This window comes from Ovis canadensis, chromosome 25 (genome assembly GCF_042477335.2).
Source record: "Ovis canadensis isolate MfBH-ARS-UI-01 breed Bighorn chromosome 25, ARS-UI_OviCan_v2, whole genome shotgun sequence".
NCBI classification, from domain to species: domain Eukaryota; kingdom Metazoa; phylum Chordata; class Mammalia; order Artiodactyla; family Bovidae; genus Ovis; species Ovis canadensis.
In genome coordinates, this window is record NC_091269.1 from 43,221,614 (window position 1) to 43,243,885 (window position 22,272).

Genomic DNA, 22,272 nt, shown 5'->3' on the forward strand with positions numbered 1-22,272 from the left:
CATTTGTTCTTACCTATTACGACCTCCACTTTATAGACAAGGAAACATAGAGAAGTTCAGTGCATAGCAGAGCAAGGATTGAGCCCAGGTCCTAGGCCACATTGCTATTTTGTTAGTCTATCTAGCATTCTTTTTATAAAAATTGAATTAAATAATAAATTACAAAGCAAAATGTTTGTTGCCCATAAGTCATATTTTCTTTGGACTGTGCCAATGATTGGAATTTCATTAGCACTAGATTGATAAAGCCTATTACCTTTTGTTAGTGCCTACTACCACACAACTGCACTCATCTCACATGCTAGTAAAGTAATGCCCAAAAATCTCCAAGACAGACTTCAGCAATACGTGAACCGTGAACTCCCTGATGTTCAAGCTGGTTTTAGGAAAGGCAGAGGAACTAGAGATCAAATTGCCAACATCCACTGGTACATGGAAAAAGCAAGAGAGTTCCAGAAAAAATCTATTTCTGCTTTATTGACTATGCCAAAGCCTTTGACTGTGTGGATCACAATACACTGTGGAAAATTCTGAAAGGGATGGGAATACCAGACCACCTGACCTGCCTCTTGAGAAACCTATATGCAGGTCAGGAAGCAACAGTTAGAACTGGACATGGAACAACAGACTGGTTCCAAATAGGAAAAGGAGTACGTCAAGGCTGTATATTGTCACCTTGCTTATTTAACTTGTATGCAGAGTACATCATGAGAAACGCTGGACTGGAAGAAACACAAGCTGGAATCAAGATTGCCGGGAGAAATATCAGTAACCTCAGATATGCAGATGACACCACCCTTATGGCAGAAAGTGAAGAGGAGCTAAAAAGCCTCTTGATGAAAATGAAAGAGGAGAGTGAAAAAGTTGGCTTAAAGCTCAACCTTCAGAAAATGAAGATCATGGCATCTGGTCCCATCACTTCATGGGAAATAGATGGGGAAACAGTGGAAACAGTGTCAGACTTTATTTTGGGGGCTCCAAAATCACTGCAGATGGTGACTGCAGCCATGAAATTAAAAGATGCTTACTCCTTGGAAGAAAAGTTATGACCAACCTAAATAGTATATTCAAAAGCAGAGACATTACTTTGCCAACTAAGGTCTGTCTAGTCAAGGCTATGGTTTTTCCTGTGGTCATGTATGGATATGAGAGTTGGACTGTGAAGAAGGCTGAGCGCCGAAGAATTGATGCTTTTGAACTGTGGTGTTGGAGAAGACTCTTGAGAGTCCCTTGGACTGCAAGGAGATCCAACCAGTCCATTCTGAAGGAGATCAACCCTGGGATTTCTTTGGAAGGAATGATGCTAAAGCTGAAGCTCCAGTACTTTGGCCACCTCATGCGAAGAGTTGGCTCACTGGAAAAGACTCTGATGCTGGGAGGGATCGGGGGCAGGAGGAGAAGGGGACGACAGAGGATGAGATGGCTGGATGGCATCACGGACTCGATGGACGTGAGTCTGAGTGAACTCCGGGAGATGGTGATGGACAGGGAGGCCTGGCGTGCTGCGATTCATGGGGTCGCAAAGAGTTGGACACGACTGAGCGACTAAACTGAACTGAGTGCCTGTGGAGCAAACTAAGAGGAACCAGGGATAAAACTAAGCTGGCTTTACACTCCCAGCCAGATGTCTCCAAACTTTTTTGGTCATGCACTCTACTGGTAACATACTTTTGCAGGCACATCCCCAAATGCACGTATTTTAATTATTTTGAGATTATATACACATATGATTTCACATATGTGGAATGTTCAAAATAGGCAAATCCACAGAGAAGAAAGTAGCTTAGTGGTTGCCAGAGACTAGGGTGGGGAGAGTGAGTGGGAGTACCTGCTGATGGGCACAAGGTTTCTTTCTTTCTTTCTTTCTTTTTGGCTGCACCGCTCTTCTCTTGGGATCTTAGTTCCCTGACCAGACATGGAACCTGTGCCCTCAGCAGTGAAATCATGGAGTCCTAACTACTGGACAGCCAGGGAATTCCCTACAGAGCTTCTTTGAGGATGATGAAAATATTCTGGGATTAGATAGTGGTAATGTTTGCACAACCTTATGCATACACTAAAACCACCAAAGTATACACATACTTTGAAATGTGAATCTTTTGGTACGTGAATTATATCTCAATTAAAAAAAATTATATACATTTAGTAAAGTACTAAAATAGTGTACACATTATAAAGACTAGCCTAAAAAAGTTACAGAATGAGATTTTAAAAGTTGTAAATAAAAGTCCTGATAGCATCTTCAGTCACCCCAACAAACTGTCTGGTGTTCCCTGTGGACTTACTTTGTTAAACCATCTCTGAATAGGCTGTGTCCCCTAATTATAAGCCTTTTCTGGCTCTCGATAAAAGCCCTTTCTTCTTTCACAGCTGTTTTGAATGTCTGTAAATTTGCTTATCAATCAACAGGGATGATGGTTAACTAACGTATCTTGAATATACACTAGGTGCCAAGCTTCTAAGTTTATGTGCCTCATTCCAATGTGGCTCTATTATTATTCTCCCCATTTTACAGTTGAGGAAACTGAGACTCAGATAGGCCAAGTAACTTTTCCAGAGTCAAGGCTATTATGTGGCTGAATAGGGCTCCAAACCAAGTAGCCCAACCTGTAGGCTATGTTCGACACCTATTATGTGCCTAGAACCAGGGAATGCACAAAGTCCCCATATCTTGGGAGCTTATCCTCTGATGGAAGAGTTTGGGGGTGGGTGCAGTTATCAAGTAAATGTCAAAGGACTGATATTTCTAAATTCTCTGAAGGATATTTGATAGCCAAGTTTGTGTCTTTTCTCTTCCAGAAATTCTCAGGATAAAGGAATTAAGTGTGAACTTTAAATGAAATTTTGTTTAGGTAAACAAATAACAAAGCAACCCCACAAGTTTTGTTTATGCCTCTGAGCTGGGCCAGGGAGGCTTTGGGGTGTCAGAGGTGCCCCAGATATACTGCCAAGACCAATTCTGGCAGAATTCACACACCCTGAACTGTTGGGATTCAGTGGCTGCATGCCCAGCTTACGCCAGTGTTTAAGAGCTTGGACTCTTGGCTTACCCTCTGAGAACTGAAAAGGCCTCAAATTGTAGGGAGGCTTTGGATTTGCTGCAGCACCCTAATTGTTAGGCAAATCACATTATATTTGTAAGCTGTTCATGATAAGTAGAGACAATAATATTGCTATGAATTTTGACTTTAGGCTATTGAGTAAGGATTCTTGAATTAGCCTTTCTGTATACAAATTCTAAATCTCTACTCAGTGTAACCAAGAAAAATGATGAGATCTTGATTATGGTTGTTGTTTAGTTGCTCAGTCATGTCCTACTCTTTTGTGACCCCACGGACTGTAGTCCAGCAAGCTCCTCTGTCTATGGGATTTCCCAGGCAAGAATATTGGAGTGGGTTGCCATTTCCTTCTCCAGGGGATCTTCCTGACCCAGGAATCGAACCCACATCTCCTGCATTGGCAGGCAAGAAGCCACTGAGATCTTGGTTAATTGACATGAAAAGATTTTCATAACATAGTATTCCATGGAAAAAAGTAGATTTTAAAAGTATATTATAGCATGATTCCATCTTTGTATTCATATTGGTATGTAGTTATCTGGAGAAAAATATAAGGAAGGGGCAGGTGCCACAATGTTAATAAAGCTTCTTTCTGTAGGAATGAAGCTGATCTAATTAAACTACTTGTCTGTATTTTCTGACTTTTGTTGTGATGAATGTACATTGCTTTTGTAATTAGAAAATTATTTTTTTACACAGAGATACTCCCTGTGAAAGTTGCTCAGTCATGTCCGACTCTTTGCGACCCCATGGACTGTACAATCCATGGAATTCTCCAGGCCAGAACACTGGAATGGGTAACCGCTCCGTTCTCTGGGAGATCTTCCCAAACCCAGGTCTCCCACATTGCAGGTGGATTCTTTACCAGCTGAGCAACCAGGGAAGCCCAGAGATACTCCCTACCCTGTTTGTTTATTTTTTTAAGATTTTTTTCTTAATATGGACTATTTTTAAAGTCTTTATTAAATTTGTTACAACACTGCTCCTGTTTTACATTTTGGTTTTTTGGCCACTAGGCATGTGGGATCTTAGCTCTCCAGCCAGGGATTGAATCTGCACCCCTTACATTGGAAGGTGAAGTCTTAACCACCAGACCACCAGGGAAGTCCCTACCCCGTTTTAGACATGGGAGAAGAATGCTACTGTGATGAAGATCACGCTTCTGAAACATTGGAGTTGTCTTGGCTAATTTCCGTTCCTACTTGGTTCCTTCCCCAAAGGAGCACCCAAGACCAGACCTCTTTCTAAGGAGAGGAGGCTGAGGCTGGGATGAGGCACCACCTGCAGACTGGGTTCCTGGGAATTTCTTCTGGGATGATAACCTGCCAGAAACCTCATGACAGTTTACCTTGGGAGACACGGGCCTACACTCAGCCCCTAGTCCTCTGTATCTGCCTGTTTAGCGTCCTAGCTGGGGAGGACAAGAATGAGGTGACAAGCCCCTGACGCTACATCCTCTGGGCTTTGCTCTTCTCCAGGTGTCACCGCCCCTGCTGCTGAGAGTGGAAGAGAGGAAAGGACCTCCAGACAGCAAGTGTCCTCCCCACCATGGGGCAGACCTGCCAGCGAGGATGGGTAAGAGCTCCTCTAGCTTTTCTCTGACTGCACAAGGTCACATGCACCCCTTCCTGCTCAGCCCACTCTCTCTGGCAGGAGTTACATTAGGATCCATTTTACAATGGAAGCCCCAGACCAAGAGCCCTGCAGGGACTTGTTATGGAACAAGTCAGGAGCCCCTCAGATCCAGCCTTTCTCTGTGCAGTTTAATTTTCACCTGAGCCAGAAATGTCCTGACCAAGGCGAGCCCAGAGGATTATTCATGTGACCCCTCTGTTTAATTGCTTCCTAGATAGTCATCTGTAAATTCACAGATGTGTGATGTAAACAAGACTGTGACTTTTTCTATCTAAGAGAAGACTTCCAGGGCTGTTTTCTATGTTGCCATGTAAAAGCTGAAGCCCATTCTTGCCTCTTACAGACAGCTTTGCTGCTCCTCTGGATGTTGAAACAGATCCTGGAAGATGTTTACAAGACAATGTTCTTAGTGGGCTGGCTCATTTTAAATTAACTTGTGCTGCAGATGGCCCCTCTGGGCAAGGACACACTTGCTCCTTTTCAAAGTTATGGAACTAGAGGCACTGCGGGATTTTAAGCCCAACAGACAGTCGGACAATTGCAGAGCTAAAGTCTTGGGGACAGAACTCTCTCACAGCAGCATCTTACATCTTAAACACTCCTATGGCCCCAGCACTCCTGGGTGTCAAATTAATTCCCAAATAGTGTTTGAAAGTGGGGAGGGTGTATGAGCTTGTGAGCTGCTTTAGCCTCCAGGTGAGGGGCTTGGGCACACAGGAGTGGGGTGAGGTGGGGGCTCTTTCCCTCAGTCCTGCCAGACTGGCTTAAAATGCGCCCTTCATCATCTCTGAGATGGACTTTGCAAACTGTAGCCCAGACACATCCTTCCTGCCTCGCAGGGCATTGAGAGAATTGGATTTAATCTCATTTCTAACTCCCAAGTGGAAGCTCAGCCTCTGTCTCTTCTGTGGAATCTGAGGCACCTGTCTGGTTACAGTCAGAGACTCTGTGGGTCCCTGGTCTTCAGCTTCTTTTCCTTCCCTTACTTCCTTTACTCCACAGTGAGAACGAGACAAGTTTTCCTGCTCAGAGGAGGAGGAGGACCTCCCAACTAGGTTTGTCTGGGGTGTCGTTGCTGGTCCCCACTGTCCCTTTCCTGTGCCCCTGCCTGGTTTTGCCAGCTCCAGGCAGAATGCCACTGAGTGTTTAAAACAGGCCAGGCCAGCCTTGGAGAGGGGGCACGAAGCAGTGGGTGTCAGAGGCGACAGGTGGCAGTCAGCAGGCTTGGCCACTGGCACTTGGAATTTGAGGTCAATCTGTGGGTCTAGGATTGGTCCTCTATGGTACTTGGGGGCCCAGAGAGAGGAACACGGGCTCTGGGGTCTCAGACACAAGCTTAAAACTGCCGATTTGGAGGCTGCTTTGAGCTCTCAAGTAGCCCGGGAGGTGAGTTGGGGTGAGTTGATGTTGTTGCTCTGTGCTTCTGTGTAAATCCATGATCTTTTCTGCAGCTGCTGCCATGTCAGGAGCAGTACCCCATGCCAGCCACTTCAGTTTACATTCCTTTAATTTTCACAGAGGCTCAACCAAGCAGGTATTATTCCCATTTTAGAGATGGAGAAACTGAGGCTTGGAGAGGTTAAATTACTTGCCTAATTTTGCACAGCTAGTCAGTGGCAGATCCAGGATATAAATTCAGGTCTCTCTGACCCAAAACCTGTGTTCTTTTTACTTTCACATCAAACTTAAGGCTCAGGGCAAGGAATGCCACTCAAACCATGACTTCCTCAGGACAGTTCTGTTTCCAGTTGTTTCAAGCTTAGGAATGTTGTGCTTTGAATGCTGAATTCCTACTCTTCATCTAACAAAGGGCCAAAAATTATATGGTTCATTCAGCACAGAGTGGGACCGATACGGGTTGCCTTTCAGGGGGATTCCGATTTTCCTGCTGGTTCTCACAGGGACTGGCTGCATGTCTGCCAGCTGCCATGCAACCTTCTAGAAACCTCGGTCTCCTTCCTCGAAAGGAGGATTTCCTCTTGTGCTCTGTCACGCTGGATTCCGTTCCCTCTCACCCACTGAGAGTGGGGTTTGCAAGAGTCCCAACAGCAGCAAGAGAGAGCAGGCCCCTGCACAAGCCATTTTTCAAGTGCTCGCATCCTGTTGCTACCGTCACATAGCCAGTCCCGGAGTAACTCTGGGAGGAGACAGCACTAGAGCATAGACACAGAGAGGTGAACTGTTCTGGCTGTTTTGTTTTTTTGCAAACAATTTACTATTTATATCCTCCTTATCACCTCAGCTGCCATGAGGAAGAAATTCACATGAGCCTGTCTCTCGTTTGGCAGTTCAGTTCAGTCGCTCAGTCGCGTCCGACTCTGCGACCCCATGGACCGCAGCACACCAGGCCTCCCTGTCCATCACCAACTCCCAGAGTTTACCGAAACTCATGTCCATTGAGTCAGTGATGCCATCCAACCATCTCATCCTCTGTTGTCCTCTTCTCCTCCTGCCCTCAATCTTTCCCAGCATCAGGGTCTTTTCCAATGAGTCAGCTCTTTGCATCAGGTGGCCAAAGTATTGGAGTTTCAGCTTCAACATCAGTCCTTCCAATGAAGGACTTGATTGGCAGCAGCTCCCCACATCTGTTTGGCAGGGGAAATTGTTAGAGGGCTATGGAAGGGCGGGGTGCTAACTCAGCAAATGGTCACTGTTTAATACCCACAGTTCCTCCACACTCATCCAGGAAGCATCTCACCCTGCAGTCTTGGGGATGCGGTGGGGCCAGTGGTTCAGCAGAGACAGATTCCTGTGTTCCCACGGCTTCCCTACCCACCTCTCTAGCAGCTAGCTTAGCCAGCTGTGCTTTCATTATTGCTGAGCACGTCTGTCCTCTCTCGAGGACTGTGGCTCCCTGAGGGCAGAGCCACTGCTGGTTTTCACCTTTGCATCGCCACCTCCTAGCACAGTGCCTAGCACATTTGTAAATACCTAATAAAGGCTGATGTGAATACATTCATGAATCGAAGATTCCTGAGCTTGGCTGCATTTCATTCAGAGGCTCATTTGCCGCTATAGGATATGCTTAGGTATTTCAAGGTTATGTGTAATTACTCTCACTTTCTGAGCATAGTTGGTTAATTATAAGCACCAATGTGCTGTGAATGCAAATTGCATGCCTCTGTAACACCTTATCTTGTCCTGTCTTTAAGTGTACAGAAACTGAAAATTCAATCCGGCCCCCGCTCACTGAAAGTAAGGTAAGAGACCTCAATGTTATTTCCATTTCCTTCTGTAATGTTTTCTGTAGAAGAAACTTAGCATATGGCAATTCCCTTTGGAAATTCTGAACATGGTTTTACTGAGAAGCCCTGCAGTGGATTCTGGGGTGAGGGCCCAGACCACCCCCCAGGGCAGAGGCTTTTGGAGAAGACTTTGTTCCTAGACTCCCTTCTTAACCTTTTTTGAATATTATTAAGTTTTATTGGAGTATAGCTGCTTTACACTGTTGTGTTAATCAGCCATGCATATAAATATATCCACTCTTTTTTGGATTTCCTTCCCATTTAGGTCACCACAAAGCACTGAATTAGGGCTCCCTGAACTACACAGTAGATTCTCATTTGTTATCTATTTTATACACAGTATCTATAGAGTGAAGTGGAGTGAAGTGCAGTGAAGTCGCTCAGTCCTGTCCCACTCTTTGCGACCCCATGGGCTGTAGCCTATCAGGCTCCTCCGTCCATGGGATTTTCCAGGCAAGAGTGCTGGAGTGGATTGCCATTTCCTTCTCCAGGGGATCTTCCTGACCCAGGAATTGAATCCAGGTCTCCCACACTGCAGGCAGACGCTTTACCGTCTGAGCCACTAGGGAAGCCCCATCAATAGGGTATATATGTCAATCCCAATCTTCTAATTCATTCCACCCACCCCCTTCCCTTCTTGGTGTCCATACATTTGTTCTCTATGTCTGTGTCTCTATCATCATTTTGCAAATAAGACCATCTATACCATTTTCATAGATTCCACATATATACGTTAATATACGACATCTGAGCCCTTTCTTAGAAGCAAAATGCTAAGCATCAGAGCAAAACACGGCGCTCTGCAGCCTTGGAGCTGTGTGGCATCCTGACTGCGGGAGACTCTGGGAGATGGAATGGAAGGGTCTTATGCCTCTCTTGTCTCTTCCAGTGTGCTGGAGCAGGCCTGTCAGGAAACTGATGCCCACTCCTCCACCCCAGAGAATGAACAGGTCTCAGATCTTCCCTACTGGAATCACCCATGTGCTCCCAAAACAGAATGTTCTGTGCCATTTGAGGTGGACACCTCCCCTCATTCCCTAAGCTGGCACTTTACAGTGTCTTTAAAATTGCAACAGGGAGTTCCCTGGTGGCCTAGTAGTTATGATTCTGGGCTTCCACTGTCATGGCCTGGGTTCAATCCCTGGTTGGGGAACTGAGATGCTGCAAGTCATGCTGGTGCAGCCAAAAAAAAAAAAAAATTGCAACAGAGTAGATCTGAGGTGGATTGCTTCATGCAAAGCTGGTAAATTAGAGCCCTTAAGAGCCAATTTGCTGGAAGAAAAGCAGAATAACTCTCGATTTCTCCTGCATCTGGGTCCACTATCTGGTCCTATGTGAGGCTCAAGGCTGGGTTGGCATTCATAGCCACCTCTGCCCTGACCTTTATTCACTGATTGTACAGCTCTATTTTCCTCCTTTCCAAAATAAATGAGTCTCCAGTGTTTGAGGATTTACGGTTGAGAAGTGAAGCTCCACAGAAAAAAGTTACAACATAGGGTGACATGTGACTTAAGAGCCAGATGTCAGAGGACTCAGTCGTGTCTTGGGAAGAGAAGGAAGGCTGGATAGAAGAGGTGAGATCTGCAGAGGGTCTCGATTGAAGAAGGAATTTGTAAGGGCAGGATATACATGCCCAGCAGAGAGAGCAGAGCCTGTAACCGATGGAAAGGAGCCTGGAGAGGCTGTCTGGTGTGATCCTGGTGTGGAAGACACAAGGGGAGGCTGATGAAGTCGGGTGGGGCAGGCACTGGGTGTCTGGTTAAGGAACTCTAGCGACTGGGTGAGAAGGCAATGGCACCCCACTCCAGTCCTCTGGCCTGGAAAATCCCATGGACAGAGGAGCCTGGTAGGCTGCAGTCCATGGGGTCACGAAGAGTCGGACACGACTGAGTGACTTCACTTTCACTTTTCACTTTCCTGCATTGGAGAAGGAAATGGCAACCCACTCCAGTGTTCTTGCCTGGAGAATCCCAGGGACGGGGGAGCCTGGTGGGCTGTCGTCTATGGGGTCGCACAGAGTCAGACACGACTGAAGCGACTTAGCAGCAGCAGCAGCAGCAGCAATGACTGGGTCCGAAAGATCTTTAGGCTGAAGCATCATGTGATTACACTGTATTCTATCTGGCAGTGTCAAGGAGCATGAGCCTTGGGCATCCAGGAAACTCGGACATGGGGATGTGGGGACACGTGTAGAGAGATCCCCAGAGGTGTGTGTGCAAGATAATCCACTCAGAGTAGGGAGAAAATATTACAAAGTCCCATTGTTACAAGTTCCATTGTAACCAATTTCTTGATGGTAACCTTGCTTGGTTAGACTTTCAGATGGTTAGTAGTATCATCTTGCACCTAGGGTCTTTCACAATGAGAAGTGGTTGTTAACAGCCCGTTGCTTTGTTTCCTGAACCAGTTTAAGCGTATTATGAGGCTTTATATCTTCAAACTGCTTGGTTGCAGACTTTTTGTTCTTTATTTTTGTTTTTTTCATATGTTTTGTTTTTCAGTTTTCTGGGTAATGTTTTATTTTTATATAATCCCAAACTTAAACTAGTTGACGTTTTATGCATGACGTTATCTGGCTTTAACTAGACTGACCCTTACAAAACACGCAAGTGGCTGAGAAAGATTTCTACATAGAAACTGGATTAAAGCTAATGAACAGTGAGAAATAAGAATGCTGATTGCTTTCCTATCTCTAATACAAGCTACTCATCAATCACACCTTGGGGTTAAAAGAAACAAAAGGTCTGATCAAATATAATAACTAACCAGTCAAAAAAATTAAAGTGAGCAAGGCTATTTGAATTCTGTCTCTACTTCGTATATCACTAATGATGAGCTAGTCTCTATTTACATAAAAGGCCTTGAAATAATTAGCTAGTGATACATTAGGCTATAGCCTTTTAAAACGGTTTATTTCATCTTTATCTCTTTACTTTTATTAACGTATAATTGACTAGCAGTCAAATGCATAAATCCTAAGTGTTAGATCAATATGTTTGAACACATGTATGCACCTGTGTGTGCTTCCCTCACAGCTCCGTTGGAGAAGAATTCGCCTGCAATGCAGGAGACCCCGGTTTGATCCCTGGGTTGGGAAGATCCCTTGGAGAAGGGAAAGGCTACCCACTTCAGTATTCTTGCCTGGGAAATCCCATGGACACAGGAGTCTGGCGGGCTGCAGTCCATGGGGTCCTCACAAAGAGCTGGACGTTACTGAGGGGCTATTACTCACACTCATATGCACCTATATAACCATCATGAAGTTCAAAATATAGAACATTTCCATCACTCCCCAAAATCTCCTCATGCCCCTTTCCAGTCACTGCTTCCCCATTCCCTGTCCTGAAGTTATCTTTGTTTTGATTTCTAGCACCATAGGTTGGGTTTCTTGTTCTTGAACCTCATGTAAATAAAATCATACATATGTGTTCTTTGGTATCTGGCTTTAATGTTTTTATATTGCTGCATATATTCATTCCTACATGATTTTGTATATAGAAGATCCTAAGATACACACACACACACACACACACACACCAAAACTGTTAGAATTAATGAACACATCCAGCAAGGATAGAAAATCCATACACAAAAATCAGTGGATTTCTATACATTTACAAAGAAAATCCAAAATGAAATTAAGAAAATGATTTCATTTTTAAAAGCACCACAAAGAGCAAAACACTTAGGAGTAAACTTAAAAAAAGTGTAAGACTTATACTATGAAAACTACAAAACATGTTGAAAGAAATTAAAGAAGATCTAAATAAATGGAAAGACATGCCATGTTCATGTATATCGAAAGCCTTAATACTGTTCAGATAGCAATACTCCTCAAACTGATGTATAGATTCAACACAAACCCTATCAAAATCCCAGCTGGCTTCTCTGCAGAAATTGACAAGTGAATCCTAAAATTCATATGGAAATGGAAGGGACTCAGAATAGCCAAAACATCTTTCATAAAAAGAAGAAAGTTGAAGGACTCATATTTCCTATTTTCAAAGCTTATAAAGACAGTGTGGTACTGGTGTAAGGATGGACATATAAATCAATGGAATAGAATGAAAAGTCCAGGAATAAACCCCAACACCTTACAATCATTTGATTTTTGACAGGGATATCAAAACAATTCAATGGGGGTTAAGAACAGTCTCTTCAACAAATGGTGCTGGGACTGTTGGATAGCCACATGTGAAAGCATGAGGTTGAATCCCTACCTCATTCCATAAGCAGTTCAGTTCAGTTTAGTTGCTCATTAGCGTCTGACTCTTTGTAACCCCATGGACTGCAGCGCACCAGGCTTCCCTGTCCATCACCAACTCCCGGAGCCTGCTCAAACTCAAGTCCAGCAAGCCATATGCAAAACTTAATTCAAAAGACCTAAATGCAATAGCTAAAATTATAAAACTCTTACAAGAAAACATAGGTATGAATCTTGGTGACCTTGGTCTGGTGGTGCTTTCTTAATTTGATACCTGTTATGGACTGAATTGCGACTTCCCTGGTGGCTCAGACGGTAAAGCATCTGCCTACAATGCGGGAGACCCGGGTTCAATCCCTGGGTCGGGAAGGTCTCCTGGAGAAGGAAATGGCAACCCACTCCAGGACTCTTGCCTGGAAAAATCCCAGGGATGGAGGAGTCTGGTGGGCTACAGTCCCTGGGGTCACAAAGAGTCGGACACGACTGAGCGACTTCACTTTCACTGTGGACTGAATGCCGCTGCTACTTGCTGCTAAGTCTCTTCAGTCGTGTCCGACTCTGTGCGACCCCATAGACGGCAGCCCATCAGGCTCCCCCATCCCTGGGATTCTCCAGGCAAGACAGAATTATGTCTCCACAATATTTATGTGTTGAAGTCTTAGCCCCCAGTACCTCAGAATATAATCATATTTGGAGATAGAGTCTTCAGTAAGCTAAAATGAGCTCTTCGGGGTGGACTCTCATCCACCCTGACTAGTATTTCTATGACGATGACATCTGGATACACAAAGAGACATCAGGGGTCTGTGCCTGAGAGAGAAGACCATATCAGGAAGCAGCCATCTGCAAGGCAATGAGAAAGGCCCCGGAAGAAACCAAACCTACTAACACTGTGGTCTTGGAAAATTCTGAAATTTGGAAAGCTTCTAAAATTGTGAGAGGGTGAATTTCAGTTGTTTAAGCTTAACATCCAGTCAGTGATATTTTGTTATGGCAGCCCTAGCTAACTAATACAATACCAAAAGAATCCCTGGAGTGGAGACAACCAGCTGTCTATTAATGATGAGTGAATAAACAAACTGTGATACAGCTGCACAACAGAATATTATTCAGATATTTAAAAAAGACTGAAGTTCAGGTATGTGCTACAACATGCTGCTGCTGCTAAGTCGCTTCAGTCGTGTCCGACTCTGTGCAACCCCATAGACGGCAGCCCACCAGGCTCCCCCTGTCCCTGGGATTCTCCAGGCAAGAACGCTGGAGTGGGCTGCCATTTCCTTCGAACCTTAAAAACATGCTAGTACAGAAGAACCTATTTTCAAAACAGCAATAGAGACACAGACATAGAGAATGGGCACATGGATACCAGGGTTGGAAGGGGGTTGGGATGAAGTGGGAGAAGGGGACTATACACACCGCTGTGTATAAAATAGGTAACGAATGAGAACCCGCCATATAGCACAGAGAACTCTACTCACCGCTCTGTGGGGACCTAAACGGGAAGGAAATCCAAACAAGAGGGGATATATGTATAGATAGAGCTGATTCACTTTGCGGTACAGCAGAAACTAACACAGCATTGTAAAGCAACTATACTCCAGACAATTTAAGAATGATGAGGAAATTATGGTAAATAAAAGAAGCCAGTCACCAAAGATTGTATGAGTCCATTTATACAAAATGTCCAGAATAGGCAAATCTGTAGAGACAGAAAGCAGATCAGAGGTTGCTCGGGGCTGGGGAGTGTGGCCTTTTGATGGGAAGGGACAGGTAATGGCTATGGGGTTTCTTTAGGGGATGATGAAAATGTTCTAAAATTGACTGTGGTGAGGATCTCACAACTCTGTAACTGTACTAAAAATCATTGAATTTTATACTTTAAATGTGCATATACGGTAGTCAATTATATCTCAATAATATTGTTACCCCTAAAAAAGCATTTGTTTTTTATACCTGAGAAGTATAAAGTATGTATGGATATACTACAATTTGTTTATCCCCTCTCTTGCTCATTGACATTTGAGTGGCTTCTAGTTTTGGCTATTACTGATAACGTGTTATGAATTTTTGCATACAAATCTTTGTAGGGACATATACCCTAATTTCTCTTGGGTAAATACCCAGGAAAGGTATTGCTGGGTCATGGGGTCGGTGTCTATGAGACTTTATCAGAAGCAAGCAAACAGTTCTAAAGTAGCTGTATCGTTTAAACTCTCATCTGTCTCATCCATTTTCGTGTCTAGCATAGACATTTAGGCGTGTTTTACAACATACTTATTAGTATGGATATGCATACATATAGTAGTTTGCACTAATAGTTGTAAAACGTTTTTACTACACTGAGATACATGATCAAAACTTTTTTACTATAGGGATTTCTAAACAGATAAGCTCTGTAGCCTGGAGCCAAGAGAGAGTAGATACTGTGCTAAAAGAAATGTATTCATTTCCTAGGGCCACAAGAACAAATTGCCACAATCTTGGTGGCTTAAATAAACAGGAATATATTGTCTCACCCTTCTGGGGGGCCAGAAGACCAAAATCAAGGTGTCAGCAGGGCCAGGTTCCTACCACGGGCTCTAGAGGACTTCTTCCACTGCGGGGGGCTCTCGGCACCCTTTGGCTGGGTTTCACGTGGCATCTGCCTCTGCCCTCGTATGGCACTTTCCTTTCTCCTTTGTATGTCTTGTCTTCTGCCTCTCAATGAGGACAGCCATGGGATTTAGGGCCCATCAGTAATCCAGGATAATCTTGAGATCTTTAATTTAATTACACATGCAAAGACCTTTCTTCCACATAAGGTCACATTCACAGGTTGTGGGGATCAGGCCATGCCTTGGAGGGAGGCGGGTGCCATTCAACCCACTCCAGTCCTGCTCCAGCAGAATGAATCAGAAGGAGAAGATGGATTCAAGAGAGTCCGTAGGTTTGATTTGTGTTGTGTTTGTTCTCAAGACCCAAGTATAAGTAGATTTGATGGGGTTTGGTGACAGATTAAATGTGGGGCATCTGGGAGGGGAAAGAGCTCAAGGATGGTGTTCAGGTCTCCAGCTTGGGTGGCAGGGAGTTGGTTCTGTCTGGAACATTCTTTTCCCAAGAGAGAAGAGAAAGCGCAGGCATGGCATACTCCCTCCTTTTATTCTGGTCTCTGCTCAAATGTCACATATTCAGAGAGGCTTCCCTTATCCATCCTATCTAAAATGATACTCAGATTCTCTACGGTTTTCTATTATAATTTAGTTTTTCTCTCTCAAGCTCTGGAAATCTGGAGGCTGTCAGTGTAGGGCTGATATGGGGTCCCTGGGTGAGAGGGAAACAAGCTCTACTTTATTTTGTTGCTTTGTTTTGTATGGCTGTCATTCTTAAGGTTATCTCTTAATCCAAGACAGTTCGTGGATCTCCAGCCAGTCTGTCTGTAGTTCAGCCAGCAGGAGGAAAGGAGGCGGGATGGCAGAGGGGAAGCTGCGCAGGAATGGCCCTGGGAAGCTTCCATGAGATGCTCTCACTTTCTTTTTGTTACTGATGGAACTTGGGTCCTACCATCTGATGTGTAGCAAAATCAATCTACAGATACCGGGTGGGTGGTAGTGAACAAATTGCCGAAGTACAGTCTGTACAATATTTACTGTGGGGCACCCAGGGGCAGCTCATGCACTACAGACTTTCAGGCAAGGGCTTTTTGTTTTTTTTTGTTTTTTGTTTTTTTCCAGGCAAGGGCTTTTTTAAAGGGAGCATTAGGGGTAAGGGTCGCAGGGTGTGTGATAGGTTAGCAGACATTCTTCTGATTCGTTGGTGGTGAATTAATAGATGTTTTCAGGAGTCCTATTCATCAGTCTTTTAGTTCCAATCACTCTGGGGTCTACATGCTGGGGGTCAGCAAGTTACCACCCTCCTCTGAGCGGGGGTCTTTCTGCAGAACTACTCAAAGATACACACACGCTTCAGATGTTATCTTGGTCACTTCAGGAGGCCCGGGACCATTATTCTAATCATTAACTCCAGGAGTTGGTGACGGACAGGGAGGCCTGGTGTGCTGCAGTCCATGGGGTCGCAGAGTCAGACGCAACTGAGCGACTGAACTGAACTGAACTGAAATACTTTGGGGGGCTCAGTGAAGGCCAAACAAGAAGGCAGATGGGGAGCGGGGAGCATGGAAGGATTTCTGCCTGGGAAGACCCTACAGGGTCCCGCTCAATTTCAGACCACCTTTTCTTGGATATTCCTCAAGCCTGAGGGGAACAGGGATGGGAGAGGAAAGGGAATAAACTTTTGCATAGAGAGGTTAATCATAAACTTGGCAGGGGAACTCAGTTTTGGGGGACTCAAGGACAAGGGGAAATAGAAATTGTAGGAGGTAGTTGTGTGGCCAGCACTTTGCTTTATTTTCCCTCCTACCACCTGACATAAGGTGCCTCTAATTTGCAATTTGTTTACTGTCTCTCCCCACAGAATGTAGGCAGAGACTCTGTCTTGCTCACCTATACATTTCTAGTGAGCTAGAAGTGCAGGGCACCTTAAGTGCTTCACAAGTATTTGTTGAGTGAATAAATGACAAGGAGAGGAACCAAGAAGAAAATAAATTTAAGAAGAAATGACTGTGATGGGAGACAAATTGAGTTTCAGGTGCCTGTGGGAGCTAGGACTGGGTATTTACAGGCAGTTGGAAATATGAACCTGGAGCTCAGGAGAGGTGGGGACTGCAGCTCTTGACAAACAAGAGTGATTCTTTGGGTAGGGCAGGCTGGGATGCACCCACAGGAGACTCAGAGAGCAGGGAACACCCAGCTCCTTTGACCAAAGTAGATGCCCCACCCCCACCGCACTGGAAGGGGCCGCTGCTTTCCTACCCCCGCTACAGGCCCCTCTGTCACTGGATCGACCTCAGCACTTGGTCGGAAAATGCCCTTTATAGGATGGTTCTGCAGAACCAGGCTCCACGTGCTATGTTTTATACATCTAACCAAAAATGGCTCAGTACACTAGGGGAGACAGGCTCCCCAACTCAAGTGCTTGGACCCAGCTGTGACTGAGCCATCACTAGGCTTGGGTGAGATAAGAGAAATAAGGACAATATGGTGAAATGAATATTTCACCTTCTTAGAGCAGCAGGGTGGTCTTGAGTCAGACTGCCTGGGCTTGGATCCCAGCTCTTCCATCAGTAGCCCTGTAATCTTGGAGAAGTCACTTAATCTCCCTGTGACTTGGTGTTTGCACCTATAAGATGGGGATAAAATTGGTTTTTACCTCATTGGATTGTTCTGTGGATCAAGCATGTTAACATATGTAAAGATTTTAGAACAATACCTGGTATGTGGTAAATCCTGCCTAAACACTATTATTATAAAGGGGGCTTCCCAGGTGGTTTAGTGGTAAAGAATCTGCCTGCCAAGCAGGAGATACAGGTTGGATTCCTGGGTTGGGAAGATCCCCTGGAGAAGGAAATGGCAACCCATTCCAGTATTCTTGCCTGGGAGAATCCCATGTACAGAGGAGCCTGCTGGGCCACAGTCCACAGGTTGTAAAGAGTCAGACATGACTTAGCAACTGTGTGCATGTTAGTCGCTCAGTTGTGTCCGACTCTTTGTGACCCCAGGGGCTGTAGCCCACCAGGCTCCTCTGCCCATGGGATTTTCCAGGCAATAATACTGGGGTGGGTTGCCACTCCCTTCTGCAGAGATCTTCCTGACCCAGGGTTTGAACCCAGGTCTCCCACATTGCAGGTGGATTCTTTACCATCTAAACAGCAGTAAACATTATTATAAAACCAAAGTATTTGATTTAAAAAGCAGCCCTTATTTTTACTTCTCTGGGCTAAAATATATTTTCCTTTAGGATATTATGGTGAGAGGAGATGGAAATTACAATGGAAAAAAAATCAGCAAAACAAAAAGCCAGTGCCTAGGTTTTGTTTGTGTTTAATTTGCTGGCCTGTGTAGTCCCACAGGCTGGGGACCCTGCCTAGGTGTTGACATGGACTCTCCTATGTGAGCATTTTCCTCTATATTTTGGAGCTAATTCCAAGAGGCAGGATTGAGAAATTTTTCTGGACTCATGAGGGTGGTTTGTGTGGGGGCACTGGGAGAAATAGCCCAGAAAACTCGGGGTAGCCAGCAGGGTGATTTAAGATTGCTCTGTTCCAACATGATATGGGTGTCCTTTGGGGAAGGAGCTGGCCTCAGATAAGGAGCAGGCCTGAGGCCAGGCAGGCCTCAGCAGTCTGGTTAACCCTTCTTCCTCCAGGCCATTATTCTTTAAGCACAGGAGGCTCGTCAGGTTCAGAGGTAATGGGAGGAGGATGGGGTGTTCAGGGATTGACAAGACTGGATTCGGCTTCCCTTGGCATCCCTGAGGGAATCATCCTTAAAGGAGAATAGAAGCCTTTTGGGGACAGAAGCGGAACAAGGTGTCTTGGAGGGAGGGTGGTGGTTTCAGGCCCTTTCAGAACCAGGTAAACAAGTCAGAGGTGAACAGAAAGCAGGCATGCAGGGACCTGGATGACACCTGAGAGGGCTGGGACTTGGGTGAAGCAAAAGAGGCGCCAAGAGTAAAGAGCTGGAGATGACAGAGCGACTGAGCATGCATGCACACATGCAGGGTGCAAGGCCTCTCTTACTTCATCTCAGTCCCGGCTCTGATACCTGAGGCCTTGGGTCTGTAAATTCCAGTTATCAGCCGAAAGTTGAAATGCCTACTCGGGCCTGTCAACTGTGTGTACCAGTGAAGCAGGTGGACAGGTGGGGGGGGGGGGGGGGGGGGGTCTGGGGGAAGCTGCAGTACCTCAGCCTTGTCTGAAGGGGGCAGTAGTGGTCAGTGCCAGCTGATTGTTGCCAGTAATAACATGGGCTCTGTGAGGCTAGACTTTAGATGCCAGAAATCTGGATTTTAAAGTGACATCTGGGACTTCTCTGCTGGTCCAGTGGGTGGGCAGACCATGCTTTCAACATAGGGCATGTGGGTTCAATCCCCGGTGGGAGAATTACGATCCCTCAAGCCAGGCAGTACAGCCTAAAAAATTTTTAAAAATAAGGTGACATCTCCTAATTTTCAAGGGTTGGCCCATACATATAAAACATTGTGCAGGTGTGCTTAGTCATGTCCAACTCTTTGCACCCCTTGGACTGCAGCCCACCAGGCTCCTCTGTCCATAGGATTTCCCAAGCAAGAATACCAGAATGGGTTGCCATATCCTTCTCCAGGGAATCTCGTTGACCCAGGGATTGAACCTGTGTCTCCTGCATTGGCAGGCGGACTCTTTACCTCTGAGCCACCAGGGAAGCACCTAAAACATGAGGTGGGTCCAATACAATGTTTTAGCCTGGCAGTTGCCAATTTGTAACTTCTGTTTTGAGGTTGTTGGAAGGCAGCACTTTAGGCAAATGAAGGAGGAAGGGAGGCAAGCTGAGCTGATTTTACGACCCCAGCCACTCCTTACCCTTCTCACGCAAGAAGCAGAACTGTGCAAAGTTGATGAGAAAGTCACAATGAACTTTCATCCCAGTGTTCTCCAGATTGACAGGATCACTAGGACCCTGGAGGAACCATGGCCAGCAGTGTCTGAGGGAGCCTGCTAAAAGTATTACCGGTCAATTCATTTCAGACATTTCCTCCAGATGTCCCCTTAGAAAGTTAGGGTCTAAATCAGTCATTTTCATTCCTGACAGTCTCTGGCATTCACCTAGGGAACCTTTAAAAGGCTGTTTGGACTGCACCCCAGATCAATTCAGCCATCATCTCTGGGATTAGAGCTGGGACATTAGCATTTATAAAAGCTCTCCAGGTGATTATTATTATTTTTTGCTGCACTGCCTGGCTTGAGGGATCTTAACGTTCCCCAACCAGGGATCGAACCAGGGCCCACAGTAGTGAAAGGGTTGAGTCCTAACCGCTTTCACCACCAGGGAATTCCCTCCAGGTGATTCTTTTATGCACCCAGGTTGAACACCACAGATCTAACGAACAGAAACACTGGGTCAGTCTCCCCTCCTGGTGGTGCTTTTCAGAATGTGTTCTGCATGCATGACAGGGCCCCCACTGTCAGTATTCCAAGATGCTGCCCTAGTGTGGGTTTTCTTTCTTCGCTTTCTCTTTCTCTTTGGGACCTTAAACAAGTTCTATAAACCCCATGACCCTCATTGATTAAGGAGGGATAATGATATTTGCCCTTCTAACCTCACCAGCCTGTTATCAGGAGAAATGAGGCAATAAACGAGAAACTACTCTGTAAACTGTCAACATTATCCAAGCATTGCTGTTACAAGCGTGCTGCCAGATGCTGGGGTACAGCTTTGTTCCTCTGCAGAGAATTTCTGGAGTAAAGTTCCTAGTGCCCATGGGGCTGATGCGAATGGTTTCACTCTGACTTCGCTGCAGCCCTCACTTTCTTACCAGCAGGGGTGTTTCATGGCTTGATAGTCCAGCAGTCTGATCCTCTACCCCCACCCCAACTTGAACAGAGAAACCCAGCAGACATCCAGGAGGAGGGGGGGCATCTAGAGGGGAGACCTGTGGAACTAGGTTTCCTATGGTCCAGATCTTTGCTGCTCTTCCTCAGCAAAGGGACTTTGCTGGCGTCCAAGAGATCTGTGACAGCAACCAAAAAAGAGGCAGAATAATAAAGTACAAGGGGTGATAAATGGCATGACATAAGGGGGAAATTCTGAGCCTAGCATGGGACACAGCCGTGCAGCATGGGCCCCGGCCTCAGGAAGCTGTCTGATTGGGACAGATAAGGCCACCCACCCCCAGAAGACAGCCAACAATATCAGGCGGACAGTCATGACTCAGCGTTACTTATCTGCAGGCCAGGCTTACAGTGAGGTGGTGGGAAAGGATGCACAGGACACTGGCTGGGCATCAAGACTGGGTTTGTGTCCCAGCTCCAAACTCTACCACAACCTGATGCTGGGCAAGATGGTCCACCTACTGCTCCTCACGTTGTTACTCTGTAAAGAAGAGCCTTGGTCTAGACCTAGATGGACTCTAAGCACAGTCCGAGTTTGTCCTGTGGAAGTGCTGAGGCCTGGGAAACTTCAGTGAGTAGCCATGGTCAGGGAAGGCTTTATGGGGAGGGTGGGAGAGCTGGGTTTCCAGTGAGAGGGACGCTGGTCAGGTGGAGGTGAGTGGAGAAGGCTGAGCAAGCAAGGAAATAGTGCAGGGGCTCAAACAGGATGGACCTGGTGTGGGCCAAGGACAGGGGGAAGTGGCCTCCTTGGGGTGGAGAAAAGATAAGTGGGGAAGAGTGGAGTCAGATTACCTAAGGCCTCAGACACCAGGCAGAGATGTTTGAATTGGCTCCATCAGGAAGGAGGGGGGGCCATCAAGGGATTTAGGGCATGGTTATGATGTGATTAGGCTGCTTTTTCGCAGGAATAATGTGGCTCAGACCTCAGAATGACTTGGATGGCAGGAAGCCAGGAGCCAGGAAGGGCAGCTAGAAGACTTGTAATATTTCTGGCAAGGGCTGATGAGGACTGAGGGTTGGGAAAAAGCAGTGAGGCAGGCCTAGAGATATTTCTCAGGAAACCTCGATAGGCCTTGGGACCTGGCCGCATTCTGGGGATGGGGAGGAGTGAGTCCTCTTAAGAAGCAGATTCTCTCTCAAAGGCAGCGAAGAGAAAGTACTGGTAGCCTCCCTACCTGCAAACAGAACATCTCAGGGTAGCCTGGCCAGTGGAAGGGTTAGTTTTCTCTTGCTTTGGCTCAGATACACATCTCAGTTGTAGTGAGGGCTTGGTGATGATGCTGGCTGGGCCTGGGTAAAAGGGTATGTGTACTCCTGATCACTGCCCTGGACTCATTCCATCTTTGAGTGCCAGGCCCTGGGCTGAGTGTGAGACAGAGCAATTAACAAAGCACAATTCTTGGTCCTTGTGAGTCTGGCAGAATTACATTTGCAAGACTTGAATGGCACTTGAGAACAACCAAATTGTTCTCATCCTCCCAATTTTGCTTTATGGAATTGCAGGTGATGAAATGTTTGATGGCTGCCAAGAGACCTCTCTGTTCCTGGCTTATAAGGATACTATCCAGGGGGTGAGGCTTTCCTGATGGCTCAGCAGGTAGAGAATCTGCCTGCAATGCAGGATACACAGGAGATGCGGGTTTGATCCCTGGGTCAGGAAGATCCCCT

At 45.8% G+C, this 22,272-nt stretch overlaps 1 protein-coding gene across 1 annotated transcript in view; it reads left to right on the forward strand.

Moving 5' to 3' along the window:
• Positions 1 to 20,946: 20,946 nt before the first annotated feature.
• The window catches only part of HK1 (hexokinase 1), a 75,851-nt gene continuing 74,525 nt past the window's right edge, over positions 20,947 to 22,272 (forward strand). The window contains exon 1 of the mRNA XM_069571956.1: positions 20,947 to 21,175. Within this exon, the coding sequence (XP_069428057.1) occupies positions 21,116 to 21,175 (60 nt within the window). The 5' untranslated portion in view covers positions 20,947 to 21,115. The remainder of the gene's footprint in view (positions 21,176 to 22,272) is intronic.